General features: G+C 49.6%; 8 protein-coding genes across 8 annotated transcripts; 4 read left to right on the forward strand and 4 right to left on the reverse strand.

Annotated features, from left to right (window-relative positions):
• Positions 1–103: 103 nt before the first annotated feature.
• On the reverse strand, positions 104–3,127 carry BO79DRAFT_210268 (uncharacterized protein). The gene has a single exon (XM_025682768.1). The coding sequence runs from the start codon at positions 3,086–3,088 to the stop codon at positions 392–394; it is 2,697 nt and encodes an 898-aa protein (XP_025537253.1). The 5' UTR covers positions 3,089–3,127; the 3' UTR covers positions 104–391.
• A 1,586-nt stretch (positions 3,128–4,713) lies between these two features.
• Positions 4,714–5,969, reverse strand: BO79DRAFT_289068 (putative transsulfuration enzyme family protein; the record flags this gene model as incomplete). Its single annotated transcript, XM_025688748.1, has 2 exons — positions 4,714–5,742; positions 5,814–5,969. The coding sequence occupies 2 exons, from the start codon at positions 5,967–5,969 to the stop codon at positions 4,714–4,716; spliced, it is 1,185 nt and encodes a 394-aa protein (XP_025537254.1).
• Positions 5,970–6,715: 746 nt separating this feature from the next.
• Positions 6,716–7,734, forward strand: BO79DRAFT_210269 (FMN-binding negative transcriptional regulator). Its single transcript, XM_025682769.1, has one exon. It carries the CDS (start codon positions 6,794–6,796, stop codon positions 7,586–7,588), a length of 795 nt encoding a protein of 264 aa, XP_025537255.1. The 5' UTR covers positions 6,716–6,793; the 3' UTR covers positions 7,589–7,734.
• A 67-nt stretch (positions 7,735–7,801) lies between these two features.
• Positions 7,802–8,580, reverse strand: BO79DRAFT_198977 (O-methyltransferase; the record flags this gene model as incomplete). Its single annotated transcript, XM_025681389.1, has 2 exons — positions 7,802–7,831; positions 7,891–8,580. The coding sequence occupies 2 exons, from the start codon at positions 8,578–8,580 to the stop codon at positions 7,802–7,804; spliced, it is 720 nt and encodes a 239-aa protein (XP_025537256.1).
• A 421-nt stretch (positions 8,581–9,001) lies between these two features.
• BO79DRAFT_239136 (Zn(II)2Cys6 transcription factor) lies at positions 9,002–10,897 on the forward strand. Its single transcript, XM_025684883.1, has 4 exons — positions 9,002–9,424; positions 9,483–9,578; positions 9,628–10,099; positions 10,157–10,897. Exons 1-4 carry the CDS (start codon positions 9,136–9,138, stop codon positions 10,848–10,850), a joined length of 1,551 nt encoding a protein of 516 aa, XP_025537257.1. The 5' UTR covers positions 9,002–9,135; the 3' UTR covers positions 10,851–10,897.
• Positions 10,898–11,115: 218 nt separating this feature from the next.
• Positions 11,116–13,340, forward strand: BO79DRAFT_36285 (2,4-dichlorophenol 6-monooxygenase). The gene is made up of 5 exons (XM_025689127.1): positions 11,116–11,645; positions 11,696–11,929; positions 11,986–12,129; positions 12,181–12,378; positions 12,428–13,340. The coding sequence occupies exons 1-5, from the start codon at positions 11,380–11,382 to the stop codon at positions 13,317–13,319; spliced, it is 1,734 nt and encodes a 577-aa protein (XP_025537258.1). The 5' UTR covers positions 11,116–11,379; the 3' UTR covers positions 13,320–13,340.
• On the reverse strand, positions 13,307–15,164 carry BO79DRAFT_177249 (chitinase). Its single transcript, XM_025679910.1, has 4 exons — positions 14,696–15,164; positions 14,556–14,619; positions 14,468–14,501; positions 13,307–14,409 (listed from the first exon to the last, which is right to left on the reverse strand). The coding sequence occupies exons 1-4, from the start codon at positions 15,089–15,091 to the stop codon at positions 13,362–13,364; spliced, it is 1,542 nt and encodes a 513-aa protein (XP_025537259.1). The 5' UTR covers positions 15,092–15,164; the 3' UTR covers positions 13,307–13,361.
• A 2,592-nt stretch (positions 15,165–17,756) lies between these two features.
• On the forward strand, positions 17,757–20,321 carry BO79DRAFT_230480 (bifunctional terpene synthase/polyprenyl synthetase family protein; the record flags this gene model as incomplete). The annotated part of the gene is made up of 12 exons (XM_025684098.1): positions 17,757–17,879; positions 17,913–18,039; positions 18,108–18,136; positions 18,215–18,437; position 18,469; positions 18,535–19,022; positions 19,054–19,124; positions 19,199–19,477; positions 19,556–19,670; positions 19,729–19,792; positions 19,844–19,937; positions 20,001–20,321. The coding sequence occupies 12 exons, from the start codon at positions 17,757–17,759 to the stop codon at positions 20,319–20,321; spliced, it is 1,935 nt and encodes a 644-aa protein (XP_025537260.1).
• Positions 20,322–20,877: the final 556 nt, after the last annotated feature.

The following is a 20,877-nucleotide window of genomic DNA, read 5'->3' on the forward strand; positions in this document are numbered from 1 at the left end:
AACAAGATAACTAATGCACACCATTCACACATGGTTAATGCCAACCATCGCACATCCCGTGCGATACAAATGCTAGCTAGACACACTTTAAGGGGATGGAGGGCTTCATGATTTGCTCTTTTCCATATGCAAAGATCGTCACTTCTGACAGGGCAACTAAGATGACCCGCATGCTACTATAAGTACAACTGGGAAATGTTCCGCTCATCTAACTCGAAATTAACACCACGCAATCGCTCATGCTTTCAAACTCATGCTAGCAAGATGCGCTAAACACCTGTAGATGTACCCGATAACCAATTGCCCGGACAGATGAAAATGGAATATCGATCGGCTAATATGCTGAAGCTGAAAAAAAAAATGTAAAGGATGGAAGCAATAAAGGATGAAATCAGACGATACTCTGTCGCCAGCGGTCGATAATCTCCCGCTGCCCCGGTTCATTGACCGGTCGGACCATCTTCGTTTTAGGCGGCACAGCATAGCTGAGATGGTTCATCCCTAGTAACGCATCACTGTAAAAGGTATTGGGATGCACCATCCCGGGGCCATATGGCACCGTGCCGGCGGGCCCCTGGTATTGGGGATACCCAGCACCCGGCATCGGCCCATAGTTCGGTGGAAACTGTTGGAGAGACATTCGATGGTCCAGTGTGCGCTGAGGCGTCGGCTGAGGCGCTGCAGTGCCCATTGTCGACTGCCGTCCAACAGTGGTGGGACGTCGAGCGTGGAGGATGTCTGCCATGCTTCTTCGGTACCGGGGGATCTTCAATGTGGAATTCTGTCGGGCCTCAGCCTCAGCCTCCTTCTGCAGGCGAGCTCGACGTTGGGCCAGAGTTTCATCTTCCGGTGGCGTTTCCTTCTCTTGGGTGGTTTCTTCAGCGTCCCCCACGTGTTTGATCTCCGCTAAAATCTCGTTTGCAAAATCACTATCGGCGGGTGCACTTGGCTGGTCTTTCTCTTTGAGCCGTTTCAAGCGTTGGGCTAGAGTCTCGCCTTCGTCACCACTATCTTCTTGCGGCTGATCGTCTGGTGCGCCCGTAGAATACATGGTGACCGGGCGCCTCTCAGGGCTGCGCGGGGCAGGCTCACCGCGGAGCCTGGCACGACGCCTACTGAGAGGCTCGGACTCTTCCAGCTCCCTTCTTTCCATCAGTCCCAACGGACGCACCTCACTGACCGCATTCGCCTTTTCGGGAAACAGCATGCCCAGGGGCACATCATCGTCATCGTCAACTTCTTGGGGATGGGCATCTGGGGCTTCCCATGCCAAGGTCACTGGTCTTTGACGTCGATGTTCGCTCTGCTTCTGCGCAACCGCTTCGAGTTGGAGAAGAGTCGAGTGTAACGCCGTAGTTTCGGGGGCCGATCGCAGTCGTTGTTTCAACTCGCTCTTTCGGTATTCAAGCTCGGCCAGCAGCGTGTTAGGGGGCCCGGTGAAGTCAGCGTCAGGCTCTTCATGATTGTGCTCTTCCCCATCGGCCTCGGGCGCATCAGGACCGCCAAGCCCATCTTGATTATCATCCCGTAAAGATGTGCCTTCATGGACATCTGCAGCCTCGCCTTCTGTTTGTTTGTGTAAGTGACCGGATCCAAGAGGCACATCTTTGAGATCCGGATCAGACAAGCGATGGTCAAGCCCAAGCATACTTGTGGAGTTCAGCGACTTTCGCTGCTCCGTCAAATCCCTCGAAGATAGTTTGCGGCTTGCTTGACTGAATCCTTTAGGGTCCAATTGCCCCGTGAACGCACTGACAGGTGCAGTTGTAGAAGCATCAAGAATGTTGTCCAGCGTCGCCACTGCAGAAGCCTGAGTGACCTCTACATCAACGGCTCTAGCTGGTTGTTCGAAAAACATACTCGCGCGCAGTTGTGGAGGTACGCTTGTCGGCTGGTTGTGGTTACTTGACTCGCCACCATCGCCTTGATCCTGACCAGCGACTACCTGGGTGGACTTGCGGTTTTTGGCAGCGAGCACACCTAGGAGCTGTGAACGACGTTTGCCTCGTGGCTGATCACTCTTCTGCGACAAACGAGGTGGTAGATTCAACATCCTTGGCACAGGAGCAGGGTAGTAAACCATATTCTCGCCTGCTTGCGGCTCCTTATATGCCTCGGATCTGCTTGCCAAGGGTGGTCGCGTTAGCGACACTCGTCGGCCCAGATTACTCTCATTCGGAACATAATGCACGCCATCAAAGTCGTTGAAAAGGACCCTAGCCTGTTGATACGTATCGGTAGAAGCAGCTGTGTATGTCCGTTCCAGCTCTTCCCCAAGCTCCTGGTCGTAGTAATCCTGCTGGACAAAGTCGTGCTCACTATGCACAGCCGGCGGCGGGGGAGGAGGAAGGTAAGGCATCGCAGGAACTCGAGTGGCCGAATCGCCGTAGAATCGCGCAGGGGCGTGTTCTGCAACCTGTGCCAAACGAGAGGACTGTATGGAGCCGTGGCGAGACGATAGACTTGTTTTGAGGCCGTCGTAATTGCTGGCGTGAGTGGAGTTGGAGGCTGAACTAGAGCGTCGCTTCTGTTCCTGATCCATTCTGCGAATCTCGTCTCCGATATTGGAACTCAGGCTCATGCGTTCAGCGCTCCTTTCAAGCCGCTCTACATTATTGATGTAGGCTCCTTGCAGCGATTGAAGGTCGGGCGTCGGATGACTGAGAGGAACCGGCTGATCGGTGACTGGAGTCCGGAGGGCCGGTTCAGGGGTGTGGGCATCGGTAGCGGCGGTGGTAGTCGTAGAACTAGTCTGAGGGACTGTCTTTAGCGGAGGGACGTAACGGGGACTATTGGAACTCTGGTCCGCAGAGGGATCGGCAGGCAGTTCATAGTCATCTTCCTCCACCATATCATAGCTGGTTGAGGTCATCGATCGGATCATAGAGCCCAAGCTCTTGACACCCGAGTCTTCATTCGACTTGGCGGGTTGCAGGTATGAGCCCGCCCCAATGTGGTCGGCGTCCAGCGGCAACTGCTGGAAGTGACCATTGTGCTGAGAGTCCGGCGATGGACTGCGGGAATGGTCCGAATCGGTCGCGTTGGAAGCCACCTCGTGGTCGGCCTGAGAAACGGCGTTGTAGGCCATCTTCAGCAAGATCTGAAGCAATAAAAGCGCGGCCAAGCGCCGTTCAGGGAAAGGAGCCTTGCCGGGGGGGGGGGGGGGGGGGGGGCCCCGGGGAAAGGGGGGGGGGGGGGGGGGGGGGGGAAGACCCGTTGAAAGAGTGAGAGTGAGGGGGTGGGAAGTCAATAATGGTCAGCCGGGAACAACGTTTACGTCGGTGCAAACCTAAGATAAGGAAAATGCGCCCGGCGGGAACGGGGTTGCGCCCCCCTGCTGTTGAACGACACGATCACGACCCTGGATTCAGGGTAAGAAAGAAGGGAGATGGAAGAGAAGAGAAGAAGAGAGGGAGACAAAGAACGGATGCTGCAAGGAACCGAAGGAAGAAGAGCCATGGTGGATGGTTTTTGTTCTGGACTTTTTGCTGCTGCTCCTTCCTGCGACAAATTAAGTAATTTAATTTCAGGTATTGAGCAGGTAAGGGTAAGGAAGGAAGGTATGGGGGATTGTTTTCCCTCGTTTTGACGGTCCCTAAAAGTTGCTAAATTTGGATGCCAGGGAAAAGAGAAAAAGAGCCTGGACCGGCCAGAAAGTGGCCCGCTTTGAGTCTGTCCGCCCTGTTTGCGGTGCTCCATCCATTGCAGAACTAACTCCATGAAGAGTTTAGCCTTCGCTCTTATGCAGCGTTCGGTTTTTAGCTACATACAAAGTAACCAGGTAGAGAACCAAAGATACTTTCAGGAAAGGATTTGCCAGCAAATCCGGGATCAGTTAGTAACAGCACTTATCTGTCGCAGCGTTGATTGATGCCGCTGAAGGTAACACCGCATTCAGATTGTACCTAAGCATAGTAACTAAATAAGTAACTAACTATAGTGTTAGACTGTAAGTATGTATGTTGTACCCCATAGATACCGGCGGCTATCTCTCGATACAGCGGCACAACGGCTGTGAGCGAGGGGGGGCCAGGTGGCTTTCTGACAGAGAGAAGTCGATTTTTACGGTGAGCCTCCATCCCTTTCCAGTCATCTTCGTGATGATCACCGACATTGTCTTTCATAGTATCCATCCCCATGAGGTATGATGGATGTGTTAAGTAGTATACTGCGTGACAACACGGTAATTTACCTGTTTCCCCCCCAAACAAGGGTCTGGCTTAGTCACCAGATAGACTTGCCTATCCGGGCAGTTGCTCACCTGGTCTGGCGGATTCGAGAGTCAAACATCGACTCATCCCTGTCGCCCCCCCTGGAACATGGTACTCGATACATCAACTCCTGAAGTCTCATTTGGTCTCAGGTTGGATGCATTTTGCGACCATGCGAAAATATTGAAACTATCGGCGTCATGCCGATTCTGCGGAGAACAGAAGAACCCAACGACGTCATGTTCCCACCAACAGTAGACTAACTAATTACCGAGACCAAGGCAGGAGACCACTAGCTTTGCAGCTGCTTCCAATCACTGGGGAAGTCGACGTTGGTTTATACCCTTGCCTTTATACAGTGACCATACCAGCGCAAAGGCCTTCTCTTGAGTTTTTTTTTAGGTTTAATACCTCAATTGCACTTTCCGTCATAGTGCTTACATTAACTGACTAGTGTCTCCAACAAAAATGTTTCTATATACTTTTCATCCTTTGTGCATATTTACTCCTGCAGGACAGCCTTGAACCCCTCCAGCAAATCATTCTTCAAATCTACCCAATTCTCCAACCCAATACTCAGTCGCAGCAACTTCCTGTCCACCCGGGAATCCGATAACGCACGCCATTCGATCAAAGACTCAACACCGCCCAGACTCGTGGCGTGCTGGAAGAAAGCCAACTTGCTAGGTAGTCGTTGCGCAAATTTTTCACTCTGGAGGACAATTGAGAAGACAGGGCCGAATCCATTAGGCATCTGCTCTTTGACCCAGGGCTCCTCCTGCAGGCTGGTATGGTATATTTTCTTCACGACAGACTGAACTACCTGTTCTTCGCTTCCAGCAGCAGCTGAGGGGGCAGTCAAAGCCTGATTAAGCCAGGCAACTAGACTCCCGCAGCCCTGACTCGCTCGTTGGACACGAACCTCGAGGGTGCGTAGACTGCGGAGCCCGAGCCATGCCTCCAGGTTGCCAATGACATTGCCCAATGCGACTCTATCTTCCAGTAGCTGCTTCTCCCAGTCTCTGCGCTGAGTAGCGAGTACACCACATAGAAGGTCACTATGGCCGCCGAGGTACTTAGATCCCGAATGAAGAACAAGATCAGCGCCCCACCGGAAGGGGTCCTGAAGACCAGGAGGGCCAAAGGTGCTATCAACCACCAAATAAGCACCTCTGGAATGGGCCTTCTTAGCGAACTCATCAATACTGAAAGAAGTTCCTAGCGGATTGACGGGGGTTTCCAGGAGGATGACATCGCCTTTGTCAAGCTCATCAGCCGGGCAATCGAGTGGTAGCTTCTGCAGCCCGGACAATCTGGAGATAACAGAGATGACCTCATGACTGCCGTGATAGCCTTCACCGACCGAGATGCGACGGGGGTTCAAGAGGACGAGGGCGGCCTGGAGGGCAGCGAGACCGGTCGAGTAGCTCACAACCCGGCCGTTGAGAAGTGATGAAACGACAGCTTCGAATCGAGTTGCGTTGGGGGCGAACTCTCTGGAGTAAATGTAGTTTTTGCCGTCGAACTCTTCCTGATAAGACTGTTAGTTGTGGGGGTCATCATTACATTTGGGAATGCGCATTGGCCGATTGGCAAACATACCACAGGGTCAACGGACGGGATCAAATCATCTGGGTTGTCGGGAAATCTGAAAGTTGTAGACAGATGAATTGGGGGTGCGACGTCTGTCACCCGGTTAAGGTGGTCGTCTGCATGTAGTGCTCGAGTCGAGGGATGGTGAAGGTTAGAGGGAGTCATTGCTCGAGTCGCCTGCTGAATATATTTTTGGAATGTCAAGTCTGACAGTAATTTAAACTGAAGATATATTCAACAAAAATCACTCGAAGACGTGAAATGACTCCCTTATATACACACAGAGTGAGTCGATTGCCTTCAGGTTCTTCTCTATACTTCATCTTTCTCTGGCGGAGACCCCGCCCCACTCCCTTCAAGTTCCTAAACGGGCAAAGATTTGGAGAGGAAAATCTCTTTCATTGGTTCGGGAGAGGTGGCCCCGCCACCATCCCGAACTGGCCTGAGTTGCACTATCACAGATATTTTCCACATACATTCTAGAATCTAATGCCAGAGATTTTGGCCAAATGGCTTTGAAACGACTTGCACGTGTGGGAACGGACATCAAAATCTGATGATAAAGATTCTTGATCCGTCACTTGGTGGCTACTGACCACGTACCGCAATGCTCAGGCACGTACTGGTATCCACCAGATTGCTCATCGACTCCAGTATTCCGAGGAGATAGTAATGATGTTTTCCGCAGAAGCCAAGAGGGGTCTACACCTATCTAGTAGTACAGCTCTATAGTGGTTTAACCCACCAGTTGTGCCACTTACATAATAGAAATAGCACTAAATGAATTTATTACTCGGCGATCCTGTCCAATCAGCACACTGTCCGATACGATGACACAGACAAAAGTATGACTCGTCGGCCGATAGACTCGTGAACTACTTACAGTAGATAACAATATAAAAACGCTTATCCTCTCTACTTCACTTGAAGTCTTTCCAAAATACACCCATACTTAAACTCATCAAACAGGATCGCATTTCACGCCCACAATGTATCTCCGCGCCATCCACGCCGAATCCCACATCCCAGCCCTCCACCAACTCATCCGCCAAAACCCCCTCGGCATCCTCACCACAGCAATCAAATCCCCTCTCTACCCTCTCCTCCAATCAAGCCACATACCCTTTATCCTCGATCTCCCCGAAATAGAAGACTCAGCAGACAGCACAATCCCCAATGGCACCCTCCGCGGCCACATGGCCAAGCAAAACCCCCAAGCCAAGGCCCTAATGGAAGCACTAGCAGCGCAACAGCAACAACCCGGCAACAACCCCAACTCTCTAGAACTGGAAGACGAAGTCCTCGTCCTCTTCACCTCCGAACACCACCACTATGTCACACCAAAGTTCTACACGGAGACGAAGCCTGCCACGGGGAAGGTCGTCCCGACGTGGAACTATGCCGCTGCGCAAGCGTACGGCAAGATCCGGGTTTACTGTGATTCGAAATCCGAGGAGACGGGAGCGTTCTTACAGAAAGCCGTGGAAGATTTGACTAAACAAAGTGAGGGGTCTATTATGGGGTATACGGGCACGGAGGGGCGGCCGGGGCCGTGGAAGGTGTCGGATGCGCCGGTGTCGTATGTGGAGATTTTGAAGAAGAATATTATTGGCATTGAGATTAGGATTGAGCGGTTGCAGGGGAAGTTCAAGATGAGTCAGGAGATGGGGAAGGGGGATCGTGAGGGAGTGGTTAGTGGGTTTGAGGCGTTGGAGACGGATGTTGGGAAGGGCGTTGCGCAGATGGTGAGGGAGAGGGGGGAGATGAAGGATGCGCAGAAGTAGGAGTATAGATTGTGTGTACGAATTAGTGGGCAGAGATTAGATAGTATCTGATATGTGGGGCGCCATGCATATAGTGCTGAAGATTAGCACTGTCTTAGTCAAAATTACTATATAACCGCAGCAGTTGTCTAGCACATTTAAGATGGTGGAAGTTATAATGCGATCATATAATAACCTCGTATTCTAGATGTCATGATTGAAACAGACTGCATCTTATTTCACTCTGCTGATTTCAATCTCGTCCTGATGCATATAATTAATTAGCGCATACATTCACGCAATAACGACAGGGAGACACCTACAACTATATCTTCTGGGAAAAGAAGACATTTCATCCCCCAGCTTTCATACTTCGAGCTCCCACGGACAAACTCCCGGTAAGCCGGCGCACCAGGATGCACCACATTATCCGCGAGTACCAAAGAGCCGGGGCGAAGGAACCCAAGCCGTTCCGACAGCTCCAGATCAGGTACATAAAGATCCTTGATATGATCAATGAACATGAGATCAACACTAGGTAGCTTCCCTTCCGCACTTAGGCGCTTGAGCGAGTCATCCGCCGGACCGACAACCACTTTGGCAATATCGCTGAGACCCGCCAATTCGATAAAGTTCATGGCGATAGATGCAATGAGGGGATCGGCTTCCAGACTCCACAAGCGGAGGCCTGTCGAGGATCCACCAGCGGCTTGCCGCATGGCGTCTGCGAACATGATTGCGGAGTAGCCGACATAGGTGCCGAGCTCAACGACAACCTTTGGCTTTTCATCTGCGAAGAGCGTCGAAAGCTTCTTGGCTTTGTCTGGGCCAAGGCTGATAAAGAAGGCTTGCTTTGCAGCGAACTCGTCGATGAGAGCGAGTAGGGCGGACGGATTGCCGCGGATTTGGGGCAAGGAGGGGTGAGAGTAGATGTATTTTAGCAAGGAGACCTCCAGAGTATCGTGAGACTCGGACTTGCAGAGAGAGACTGGTTTCTCGTCAACTGGTGCCATTGTGTTGGATTAGTATGTGTCTTGGCGAGATATTTAGCCTACTGTACTAGTATGGGTGTAGAAGGGAGAGAAGGGTGATGAACCGACACCGGGCTAGAACAACGGAGGGGCTTACGCAGAACTATATAGTCGGTCACATCTTGCTTATCGCGCATAGAGCGACATGAAAAATGTAGAATGCAAGGTAGGAATGAAAAGAGTGTCTGCCATGCCGTAAATTTTGGTTGACCGGTCAGTTCAGGGGGCGCGGATCGTGCTTTGATTGGGTGGCGGAAATAGTTTGGCGGCCAGACCTTGAATCTCCCCCACAGAGTTACTCCCGGCCTCGCTGCATCTTCCTCCATCTTTCATCCCCGCTCTGTCCTATCAGACACCATCAACGAACTTTATTGTCTACAGACTCTACATGTCTCAAATTTTATGTCCATTGCAGATCACGGCCTTTCTGTGCGTTGGGCATCAAAATTGCTGGACTGGCATTCGATGAGGGGATCTCGCCACGCAGTAAAGACAGCGTCGCTACGCAGCCTACTATAGACTGTACGTCCAACGAGAATGGAGGAGCCGTGCTACACATGTCGACGCCGGCGCATTCGCTGCGACCAGTCTCAATCTCCTTGCGTTAAGTGCGCGACAAGTGGCTATCAATGCTTTGCTTCTAGACCTCTGAGATGGGTTGAAGGCCTAGCGATACGGGGGAAGCTGCGGGGCGTATCATTGGCAACCAAATCAGCTAGTCCAGCTAAAAAAGCAAAACCTCGAAAAGAGTCAGACTCAAGTGAAGACAGTCTTGCATCGGCGAGTGAGTCTGCTCTTTCCGTTGTGCGGTCTCCCGAAAGTCAGGGTAAGTATAGCTGCTGCATACCCTATTGAATATCAATAAATCGCTCATATCGGATTAGTCACCCCATCGGAACCTGTAATCAGCATACCACCGACTATAGGCGATTTTGCCATATCTGACCTGGACGCAGTCTCCAGGTACTACTTGGATTACTGTGAGTCATCTTGTTAGGCTGTGCACAGACTTGTCTAACGCTGCCTCAGATAATGAAAGCATATGTGGACTCTTCATCGTTTACGACAGCGATAGGAATCCTCTTAGGGCCCTAATGTCACTTGCGCTGCTTGACCGCACGCTGCTCAAGTCCGTACTGGCTCTTGCAGCGCGACACAGGGTGAATCGACATTGCTTGTTCCGTGATCTCACTGTCAATGCATCTTCCGATCAAAAGATTGCAAACTCTGACGCGCTTCGCTTCAAATATCAAGCCATACAAGGGATTGCACAGGCCCTGGGTGATGCGAAATCACGGAACAGGGATGAGACAGTGGCAAGCATATTCCTCCTAGTATTTCTCGATCTTCTGGAGTCTGGAAGTGATCGATGGAATGTCCACCTAGAAGGTGCCAAAAGATTGTTGGAACCCAGTACACCTGACTCGCAGGCTGTTTCCAGACACAATTCCGGACAAACGATAGAGGATCTGCGTAATTTTCTTGCTAGTCAGATTTACTCGTAAGCAAGGAGCACTCTGGGTGTTGAATTCTGTGACTGACGATCATCTTACTTTAGCATCGAAACCTTGGGTGGAACCTTTGTACGCCCAAAGTTATTGTCACAGTATGATTTGCTTGGGGGCCCACAATTCCAAGAGACCGTCGAGCAGTCATTCCTTGGATGTCCAGAATACCTACTGGACGCTATACGGTATCTCTCTGCACGAAGAGACACAATTGCCAGCTCCGAATGCCATGATGACTCCACCTGGAGCTACTTCATTGAGGATACTATATCGATGGTAAACTTCATCCAGCAATTCGACTGTACCGTATGGGCTTCGTCGCTACCATATCTGGGCACCACCCCTCCAAGAGATACAAGCTCTCTTTGCACATTGGCGCAATCATACAAGATAGGAGCTCTAATATATGGAAAACGCGTCCTTGGCGCTCTCACTAAGGAGTGTTTACCACTGGAGGACCTGCTCCAGGAGTTGCTTGCCACGATTGAAAGCCTGCAGAACAATGAGTCCTTGTACAAATGCATCCTCTGGCCCATAATAATTGCTGGTCTTGAATGCCGACGACAGGAGCAAAGAGACTCTGTGCGGACTTATATGGAAAGTTTCTGGGAGCAGACCAAGTGCGTGAATGTGATTAATGCTTCCAAGATTATAGAAGACCGCTGGCAGCGATGCGACGGTGCAGAACCTTCACACTGGATATTCTCAATTGGTCACTTGGGCCGTGACTGGCTTTTGATTTGAGCGTTGGCTCGGACAGGCGCACAAAGACGGAGCTGACAGCACTGCAGTCATCAAGCTCTAAGACGGTGTTTTACTTGAGCGTATAAACCTATCTGTTGACCTATAATATGGCATTAGACTGTCCAATGATGGCTTTCGATTGTGGTGTTCAAGCAGACCTCACTCGTCCCATTGCTTTCTCAGGCCTTGGCTGAATGAAAAGTCCCTTCAAGAGACTGAGCAAAGCTTAGCCGTTTGTTCAGAACTGCATCGGAAAGCTTTTGCGCCACTGATCAGTTACCGGGCCAACATCTAACATACAAAGAGGGGATCAGATTTAAGTCGCTGATGACCCGCGGTACAGACTTTGGCGCCCTTAGTCATGCTCCTGTTATCAACCCCTCCCCGGACTCTTATCCTATCTTACCCCTCACGAAGCGTCGATCGTCTAAATTGCCACCACCAGTTGACTCCGTACCAAGCAACATGATACCAACCATCTCAGAGCCCTGTCAGACTCCTTACACCAATTGCACTATCTAGCAGCAAAATGCCCTCCCCTGAGACCTACGATGTAACCATCATCGGCGGCGGCCCCGTTGGCCTCCTCCTCGCCTACCAACTCACCCGCTTTGACCTTTCAGTCTGCCTTGTGGAAAAGCAAGACAAAAATACTCCGGAGGGCCGCTACGGCCGTGCCATTACACTGTTTCCGCGGACGTTGGAGCTCCTCGATCAATTGGACTTGGTCGATTCTATGCTTCAACAGGGGTTTGCTTGCAGAAGTAGTGTGACGTACAAAGATGGAGTAAGACAGCAAGTATATCTCTAACTTCGCTCAATACTACGATTAACCAACTGGGTAGGTTTCCAGGAAAAGTATGGACCTTCATGGAGAATATCCAGGGCACCGTGTTTGATTTTGCCCTTGTACTGAGACAAATGTATACGGAGGATATATTGAGGGCGAGGTTGGATAGGAGAAAGGTGACTTATCATGGTTCTATGGAGTGTGTCGGCTTTGAAATCGGTCTGGACGATAGTGAGTATCCAGTGACGGTGCATTGCTCAGGATCTGGTGGTATGATAACAGCCAAAAGGTATGCCTTCTGCACGAAAGGCTACTCACAGAAGCATAATACTGACTGAGTACTAGTAAATACCTTGTTGGGGCAGACGGTGGCCATAGCCTTGTTCGCAGATATGCCAATATTCCTTTCGATGGTGATTCATCAGAAGATCAGTGGATTCGCATTGATGGTTTAGTTGAGACCAACATGCCCATCAATCGGGCTTATGGGTAAGCTAGATCTTAAATGAGTGATCTTGACACGATCTGATCTGCAAACAGGGCCATCGAAACAACAACACATGGGAATGTTCTCTGGGCCCCTCTTGACCACGGCGCTACCCGCATTGGCTACGCATACACACCCGAGATAGCAGCTAAATATCCAGAAGGGGTAACTGAAGAAGTTGCTGTGAACGAAGCAATTGCGTGCTTGTGGCCCTTCAGTTTAAAGTTCAAAGAGGTACACTGGTGGACATTGTAAGCAACCCACGCAGGCCACTAGACATCTGACTAATGAATCGTCAAGATACAAAATTGGCCAGCGCATGGCTCGAACTTTTGCAACACACAACAATCGTGTCTTCATTTGCGGTGATGCAGCCCATACCCACAGCAGCGGCGCCGCTCAAGGCCTGAACACTGGTATTCACGACGCCGTGAACCTTGCCTGGAAGCTGGCTTTGGAGGTGCAAGGGCTATCTCATCCGGAGGTCTTGGACACCTACACAACGGAGCGCCAGTCTGCAGTGCAGAGGTTACTCAACTACGACAAAGATATCTCTTTATTGATGACGCATAAATGGCCGGCTTGGTACGATGGTGACCCGAACGCGGACCCGAACGTTCTCCTCGGAGAAATATTCAACAATGCTGCACCATTCAACACAGGTCTCGGTATATCCTACGAGGCCAACGTGATCAATCAACCCTGGGAGTCAGCCACCGAGGCGGCTGTGGGGGTTCAACCAGGGACCCGGGCTCCGGATACCGAGTTGACCGCGCCAGGGACATTCCAGTCTGTGCGGATGCACCAAATTCTGCGGAACCGGTGCCGGTTTCATGCGATAGTCTTTACAGGCGGTGATATCAAGACATCGAAATTGGATTTGGTTCCTCTTCGGGAGTACTTGGATAGCCACCCGGAGCTTTCAAGGCACCCGGCCATTTCCTGGTTAACAGTGTGCGGCTCAGCCGGCTGCTCGCCGTACGAGGTGCTCGGGATGACAGGATTTGGCGATACCTACTTCGACGCGAGAGGGATAGCACACTACGCCTATAAACTGGATCCACGCAAAGGAATGCTAGTGGTGATCCGACCAGACGGGCTGATAGCATTCACATGTGCATTAGACGGAGAGACGATCTGGCAGCACTTTTCTAGGATACTGAAGAGCAAACCACAGAAGACTCGTTTGTGATATCAATATACCAGACTGTTCACACAATACAAATAGACTGAATCAAACACACCCTCTCCTCAGATTTTCAAACCGACTCAGCGGATAATACAACGTATTCTCCGTTCCATCCAACCCACCCAACCTGCCCAACCTCTCCGCAGTCCCCCTGACCAAGCTCCTCTCATGCGAGACATGATGGTCCCCACTCAACTCCCACCACATAGCCCCTCCCAAATGCCTGTTAGCAACATAATCCGTCTTCATAGCCGCCACCTCCGGTGTATCATAACTGACCATCTTCCTATTAACCGGATCATGACACCAACTAGCCATCAACCTCGGATCCACCACTTCCCTACTCCCCTTCAACGGCAAATCCTTGTAATCCCACACTCCATTCTCCCAACTCCCCTCCCCAACCCCCTGGAACCCACCTCCAGGCCCATCCGTCCCCTCAAAAGCCCTCCCATACAGCGGCAACCCAAAAATAATCTTCCTCGGATCCCTCACCCCACCGTTCAAATACATCGTCACCGCCCCATCCGCACAAAATGGGGTAATCTCTCCCCTCCCCGAATGGAACACATTCGCCATATGCCCGGAGTTCTTATCCCAACTCCCACTGAAATCATAACACATCAGATTCCAGAAATCCAAGTACGGGTCCATATCGCCGATCCGCAGTTTCCGGATATTATCCGGCCCGCATGGCGCCGCGATCGTCAGTAACAGCCTTTTCCCACCGAGGTGGGTAGCGGAGTACTCGTCCAGCACGCGCCTGACATCCTTCAGTAGAATAACAAAGTCCTTTGCCTGCGATGCATCGGCCGGATACTCCCAATCGATGTCGATGCCGTCGAAGCCCAGGTCCGCGAGGAGGTGCACGGCGCTCCGGGCGAAGGTTTCGCGCCCGCGGGGGGTGGATGCTGGCGCGGCGAAGTTGGGACTGTAGGTCCAGCCACCAATGGAGAGGAGAGTTTTGAGGTGGCGGTGTTGTTGTTTCAGGAGGTAGAGTTGCTTGATGCACCCGTAGGCGTTGGTGCCGGGCTCGGACCAGCTGTCGTTGGGGTAGTGCTTTTCGAGGTCGGAGTAGGTGTCTGTTAGGAAGCTACACGATACAAATGTTAATTAAGAGACTGTTTTGGAAGGCTGGGGAAGGGACGTACACTTCGCCAGTCGGGCGGATGTTGGCGAAGGAGTCTAATGATGTTAGAACAAGAACAAGGTTGAATAGAGAGTACAATGGGCACGTACAGAGAATATGGGTAATATACTCCGCAGGAATATCCTGAGGTTGGTAATTGCGGCCGTAGACGCCCTGCCACAATCCATTAGTTTCATATCACACTTATTGATACCCAGAGAAATATTGTAAGGGAAGATGTGTTGCTTACCCAATTAGTAAAATACCCGACAGTCTTATACCCCGGTCTCCCGACATTAATCCACGGAGGCGGGGGACGGGCCATCGGAGGACGTGGGGGAACCGCGGGCGGTGCTCCTCCAGCAGCAGCGCTTGGAACAACCGGCGGGCCCGGAGGACAGACAGCAAGGTGGATAGGAGGATCGGAAGGTGAGAAATGGCTAGCGCCATCGCCGGGAATTCCACGACTCTCCGGAGGAGGAGGCTGAGGCTGATCAGACCCCGGGATATTCAGCTGCTGCCCCGGATAGATAAGATCTGGGTTGGTGATCTGCGGGTTGGCTGCTCTGAGGGCGTCGAGAGTGACGCCGTGGTCTTGGGAGATTTTCCATAATGAGTCGCCGCTGGCGATGGTGTAGGTGGACATTATGGGATATGAAGTATTGAATATCGAATATGAGGATGAGAGGGAAGGATAATGAAAGGAATGATAACGATTGATGGTTATTTGCTGAGTGGTAAGCAAGCATATAAGGCTGTTGTGGTTGTCGAATATATGCGGCACCGCCCGGTTGTGGCGCGGGGGTTCAGGGGTCCTTTTCATACGCTTTACTGTGTTGGGTTTAGTGGGCACACAGCCTTGGGGTATTTTTAGATTTGGAAGGTGGGAGGGGAGGGTTGGTGTGATGTCATTTGTTTTGGTGGTAGGCAGACAGATATTGTGGGTAGCTAGTACTGTTGGGGAATAGTCTGTTGTATTTTCTTGAGGTGGAGATGGTATTGGAGAGAAAGAAAAAATGCTGAATAACCGGGGAGCATGTTTCTGCATCTCCAAGAATATCAATTGTTGCGACATTCAGTGTAGCCAGGCATCACCTGATCCTCCACTATCTCTTACAACACCAACCATCATCATAATGAGTATCTATTTACTACAGTAGTATATTTGAACTACATACTTTCATTTTCCGTCCTGAGTCTAGCCAAAAATCAAGGCTGCTGTAACGAAGACAGGTGTTTGTGTAGATGACGAGAAAGAAATGCTTCAGAGTAGATCTAAATAAACCGCTAGATGAAATTCTGGCATGAGATTCAGATTTCCCCTGGGAACTCTTTGTAGAGGTTTGCCCGATTCTGCACTCATCACAGAGCTTGCCTCATGATATCAGTCCCCGACAATACCTTGATCACCGGCGATGAACCTCCTAGTAAACAGTATGATGAACAAACCTCCTGGGCTTGCGTCCTGGAACAATCATCGCTATATTGCATTGAGAGGGGTGTTGTTGGATCGACGTCATCCAGGAACGCGGTTTGGTCGCTACTCTTCGTAAAACTGGAGAATCTATCGACTAAGGCCCTCATTGAGGGATGGAAGGAGTGATAGATAGTTCCAGCTGACTTTCATGTGTAACGGATCCAGTTGAGAACCGCAGATCAGTAGGAGAAAAAGGGCAAGAATGCCCATTCTGCTGGGAGGATCGCCCACCATGAAAAAACCTTTTCATGCTTCATGGCCACAAGCACTGATCAGCCAAGCTCACTCAAATTGCGGATGGATTATTCTGAATGAGCATATACTATAGCCGTGTTTACTATCTACGCGATATTGTATTGTAGCACCGAACAGACCAGGAATGCGTGAAATACTTTGACGAAGCCATAGGTGTGATCCCGGATTGACCGGGCCCCTAGTGAAGATCTCGGTGGTACTGGTAGCAATTACTCAAATGACAATCCTGATGACTGAAGCGAGGAAAGGTTCCGTGTGAACCTAAATGGTTAGGTTCGTAGCATGACGGATATGAATTGTTGAGAGCCGGAGTCTGCAGGCTTTTGACTCAATAAAACCACATCCCGAAATGATCATCGCATACAATTAGTACATCAATATCGATGATTTGTGAAATGAATAGAATAGGTATCCCCCAAAGCCACCACGATATAATCATATGATTCAATATGTAGTTGTATTCGGCAAATACTTCAGCTTGCAGCTTACTCCTTTACGATAGAGTTTTACAAAAGAACAAGCCATCACCTATAGGAGCCCTCAAAAGCTGGTAGATCTTGCATCACAAAATATACGGAAGTAATCTCCGGGGAGGTTGATATACCATATCCAAGCATGAACATCCTGTTCTTGCATTGACTCAGGTGTTACGGTCACACCCTCCGAACATTAGTAGCTTTCACGAAGACATGCTTCATTGGCTCCCAATAGGTTTCACCGCTCATATCTGATATCTCTTTCTGGTAAGTCAGAGCGTTGCTTTAATGTCAATTTTCTTTCTTTTTTCTGAAATGCATCCTGCCCGGTGTGTCGATCGCCTGACTGTTCGATAAGCAGTCACCTTCATAATTGCAACTTGAACAGGTGAGGAAAGCCTGATTTGAGTTCAGCTTGATCCTTTCACCATAATCACTGGACTTGTTATCTTCATTCACAGGAATGCAAGAGACATGTGTCTCAAAACAAATTATAATGAAACCATCCTCATACATGGGGAAGCTCTGACGTTTGTCTGTAATCTTCAGATGAGTAGATTCCTTCTTCCGTTGTCATGTTTACTTTTTGTGGTTGAGTTACGTCTAAGTTTAATATTGATGTTATTTGCTTTTCCAACCGTCTAATATATTAGACTTAAAAATACCGCGACCCCAATGCGGCATGCACAGACACTTGGTTTCATGCAATGACCACCCATGGACTAAAAAGAGATGGTGGCTACTAGTAGGCAACATCATTTGAGACTATTACTGTCAATAGCCACGTTTCCTACCGTTCTGGACGTATATCGGCTGACACTAGCCAATGCGCGTTTCCACGTCTGGGAATCTTTCTCTTGAGGGTCCTTCAATCCCCTGAAAGTTAGGGGAAGAATAGCCGCCGAATATGTACTGTGGTGGAGTACGGAGTATCATGAACGGTGTATTTCGAGAGAAACTACAAGGTTATGCTCCTCGATTACCAGCTCATAGGGTATATAAGCAGTACACCGTCCTGGAGGGCCTGGTGTCATGGATACCGTTGCTCATCATCTCACACATAAACTAGTTCGTTGCCAAAACAGACTGTTATACTTCAGACAATGTCACCAGTCGATATTTCATTTATTCATTCTGAGCTCGTTGACAGGGAGGAAGTTGCTCGTGTATGTGCAACTACCCTTCCTGTTCGTAAAAGCAAGTACAGTCCTCTGGTAGAGAAAGCGGTCCTCAAGTTCCAGCAGCAGTGACAGGAAGAGGTCGGATTTGCGTACTGTGGTGCAACTTCGCCGCAGGGCCCTGTCACTGTCTTCTTTCCTCCGGAAACTAAACAAGATCGTGTTGAGATCTTTGCCAAGCTCATTGAGTATTTCTTCGCTTATGATGGTTAGAGATCTTTCTGAGATCCTACTCTTTCATGAGCATAGGTACTAACTGAGATCTTGATGCGACAGACGTTCTCACTGCCCCAGGAAGTGCCAAGGTATGGTTAGACGTTGAACAAAATAGCACCGAATCGCTGAATTATATATAAAAGAAGCTTTCGCTAATTCTTAACCAGACTGGCGAAGAGCAATCAGCAGACTCTATTGGATGGGAAGTGCGCAAAGGAACGACGAGTAGCGTTCGAATCAGCGCAATGAAACAGATCCAATCCGAAGTGTTCTTGCGTCTTCTCGAAATCGACAGAAAACGCGGAAACCTCATTCTTCGAGCCATCAACGATTTATCCCGAGTTTACGGAACGATCGACTCGCGCGACCTCAGGAACATGGGACGACTTGGTGCAGTATCGGGCCGACGATTATGGGGCAGAGTATGTTTGCTAGACACCTACCATAAGCCTCACTACGGGAAGATACATTACTGAGACTGAACCAGGCTCAATATAATGTCGATTATCTACTGCTGCGAACTGGACCTGACGCAGAGTGACATACACGCGTTGAAAGAAGTTTGGTCGCCTGCGACTGCGGCGGCGGCGCTGGTTAATGACCTGTATAGCTTCAATAGGGAGGTAATTCTGGAGCCCGACACAGATACGGATACGGCTATCGCAACACCAAACTCTGTCTGGTACTTGATGAAAACATTGAACTTGACTGTGTCGCAGGCAAAAGAAATCCTGCTGAAAGACAAGATATTGCCCTTGGAAAGAGAGTTCATTGCCAAAAAGGCCGAGTACCTGGCCAACATGGATCCGGTGACACCCAAGTCAGGCGATATTATTTATTTCCTGGAAATGGTTGGCTTAGGGTTGTCTGGAAACTGGTACTGGCATGCTATTGCTGATCGCTTCCATCGATGGGCCGAATTGCTACAACTGCCGCCTGCTAAGTTATTCGATTACGATGAGGCCACAGCAACCTGTGCTACCTTTTTGAACACCCAATCTTTGAGGGGCAGAGAAAAATCAAATCCTGGAATCCACTGAGAGTCTGCAGGCAATGACAGATAACCCATACTATAAGGTTTGTCGCCTAAGAGAATGTCTTTTGATTCATTATCGCGAACAAACAGGGAAGCTGACACTTTTCCCGAACAGGTACTTCATCAGCCGATTGATTATCTTCGGAGCGTACCATCGAAGAACATAAGAGGCACCATCATCCAAGCGTTGAATCTATGGCTCAACGCACCGGAATCGGCAGCAACTCAGGTGGAAGACTTGATCGGACATCTGCACGAGTCGTCGCTTCTGCTTGACGATATCCAAGACAGCTCCGAGCTCAGGCGCGGTCGGCCAACTGCTTATCGCGTCTTTGGGGTACCGCAGACTATCAATGCTGCAACACATGCACTTACACTTGCATTCGAGAAGTTTGTCCCACTAATGAAGCCAGACAGCGCACACTTATTCTTCGGTAAGACTCTACCCAGAATGATGATTATTATATGCTAGCTGGCCGAGGTAGACGAGCTGCGCAACCTTCATGTTGGACAAGCGATGGACCTCTATTGGACACGTTCTGGGTATCGTCCTTCGATTGCAGAATACCTGGAAATGAACCGGTTGAGTAAGTTTCTGTACAGCCACAATCACATCCCGAGCTGATACTGATGAGGAGTTTACAGAAACCGGCGCACTGTTTTGCCTCGCGAGTAATCTATTATCTATCCAAGGGTCGTTTTCAGCCGGGTGAGTGGAGGAATACCCCCTGCAGACATGGTGGTACTAACAAATTAGCAGAGCTATCAAGCAGACTGACCTGAACGATCTTATGATCGTACTGGGTCAGTATTTCCAAGCTCGAGACGACTATATCAATCTGGCATCAACCAAGGTAAATATTCAACACGCAAATCTAAAAAACCATCCTTCTAACGACATATGACTGTTATTATAGTATCAAGAGCAAAAGGGTTTCGCTCAGGATCTCGACGAAGGCAAATTGTCGCTTCCATTGATCCACCTTCTGACACAGTCGCCGAACGCGGCACTGATCGAGAATACCCAGCAAGAACGAGCAAGGAATAACAAGCTGCCAGCTGATCTGAAGCAACTGATCTTGGATGAAATGCGTGATCAGAAGATTCTGCAGCTCACCGAAAAGACACTGAAGGGTTTAGAGGCCAAGGTGTACCGACACCTGGGAAGACTGGAAGTTTCCGCTGGGATCAAGAACTTTACGTTCCTGTTCTTGCTGGATAGATTGAGGGAGATGTGACTTTTGCAGATTTCTGAATATCTTCTATTATTCCTGCCTTCAAAGAAAGAGTATAATAAATAAATGTGATGAACTTAATGTGGGATTAAGACATCTCCACCCGTCAAACAAACACTATCTCAGCCACAAGATTTAGAGAAAAGTCAAATTCCGATGAAATTCCGGCATCGACACCAGATCGATCACAGAGTGGATCATTCTTCAACGATGGGAAAATCACATAATTAGAATTAGATAGATCTCGTCAACTACCGGAACCGGAAATAGAGAGAGCTGAAATAGACCCTAATGAGGACTGATCATCCCTGCCCATTCTTGATGAATAAATGGTTCGCTATGCTTAGTGCAGGGACGATCGGCAGTCATCAGAGAGAGTGAGATTGAGGAAAAAGGCAAACGAATTGTGGGTTCGGTTCGGTTCGGTTCGAATCGAATCTTCTCCGCGTGAATCATATCATCATATGGGGTTATCACCATCAGTAAACCAACAATTCTCACCATAGCAAGATAATCAAGACTATCGATGGTATTGAATTCATGTTTGACTGCTAATGGT

The sequence above is a fragment of the Aspergillus costaricaensis genome (assembly GCF_003184835.1).
Source record: "Aspergillus costaricaensis CBS 115574 unplaced genomic scaffold BO79scaffold_25, whole genome shotgun sequence".
NCBI classification, from domain to species: domain Eukaryota; kingdom Fungi; phylum Ascomycota; class Eurotiomycetes; order Eurotiales; family Aspergillaceae; genus Aspergillus; species Aspergillus costaricensis.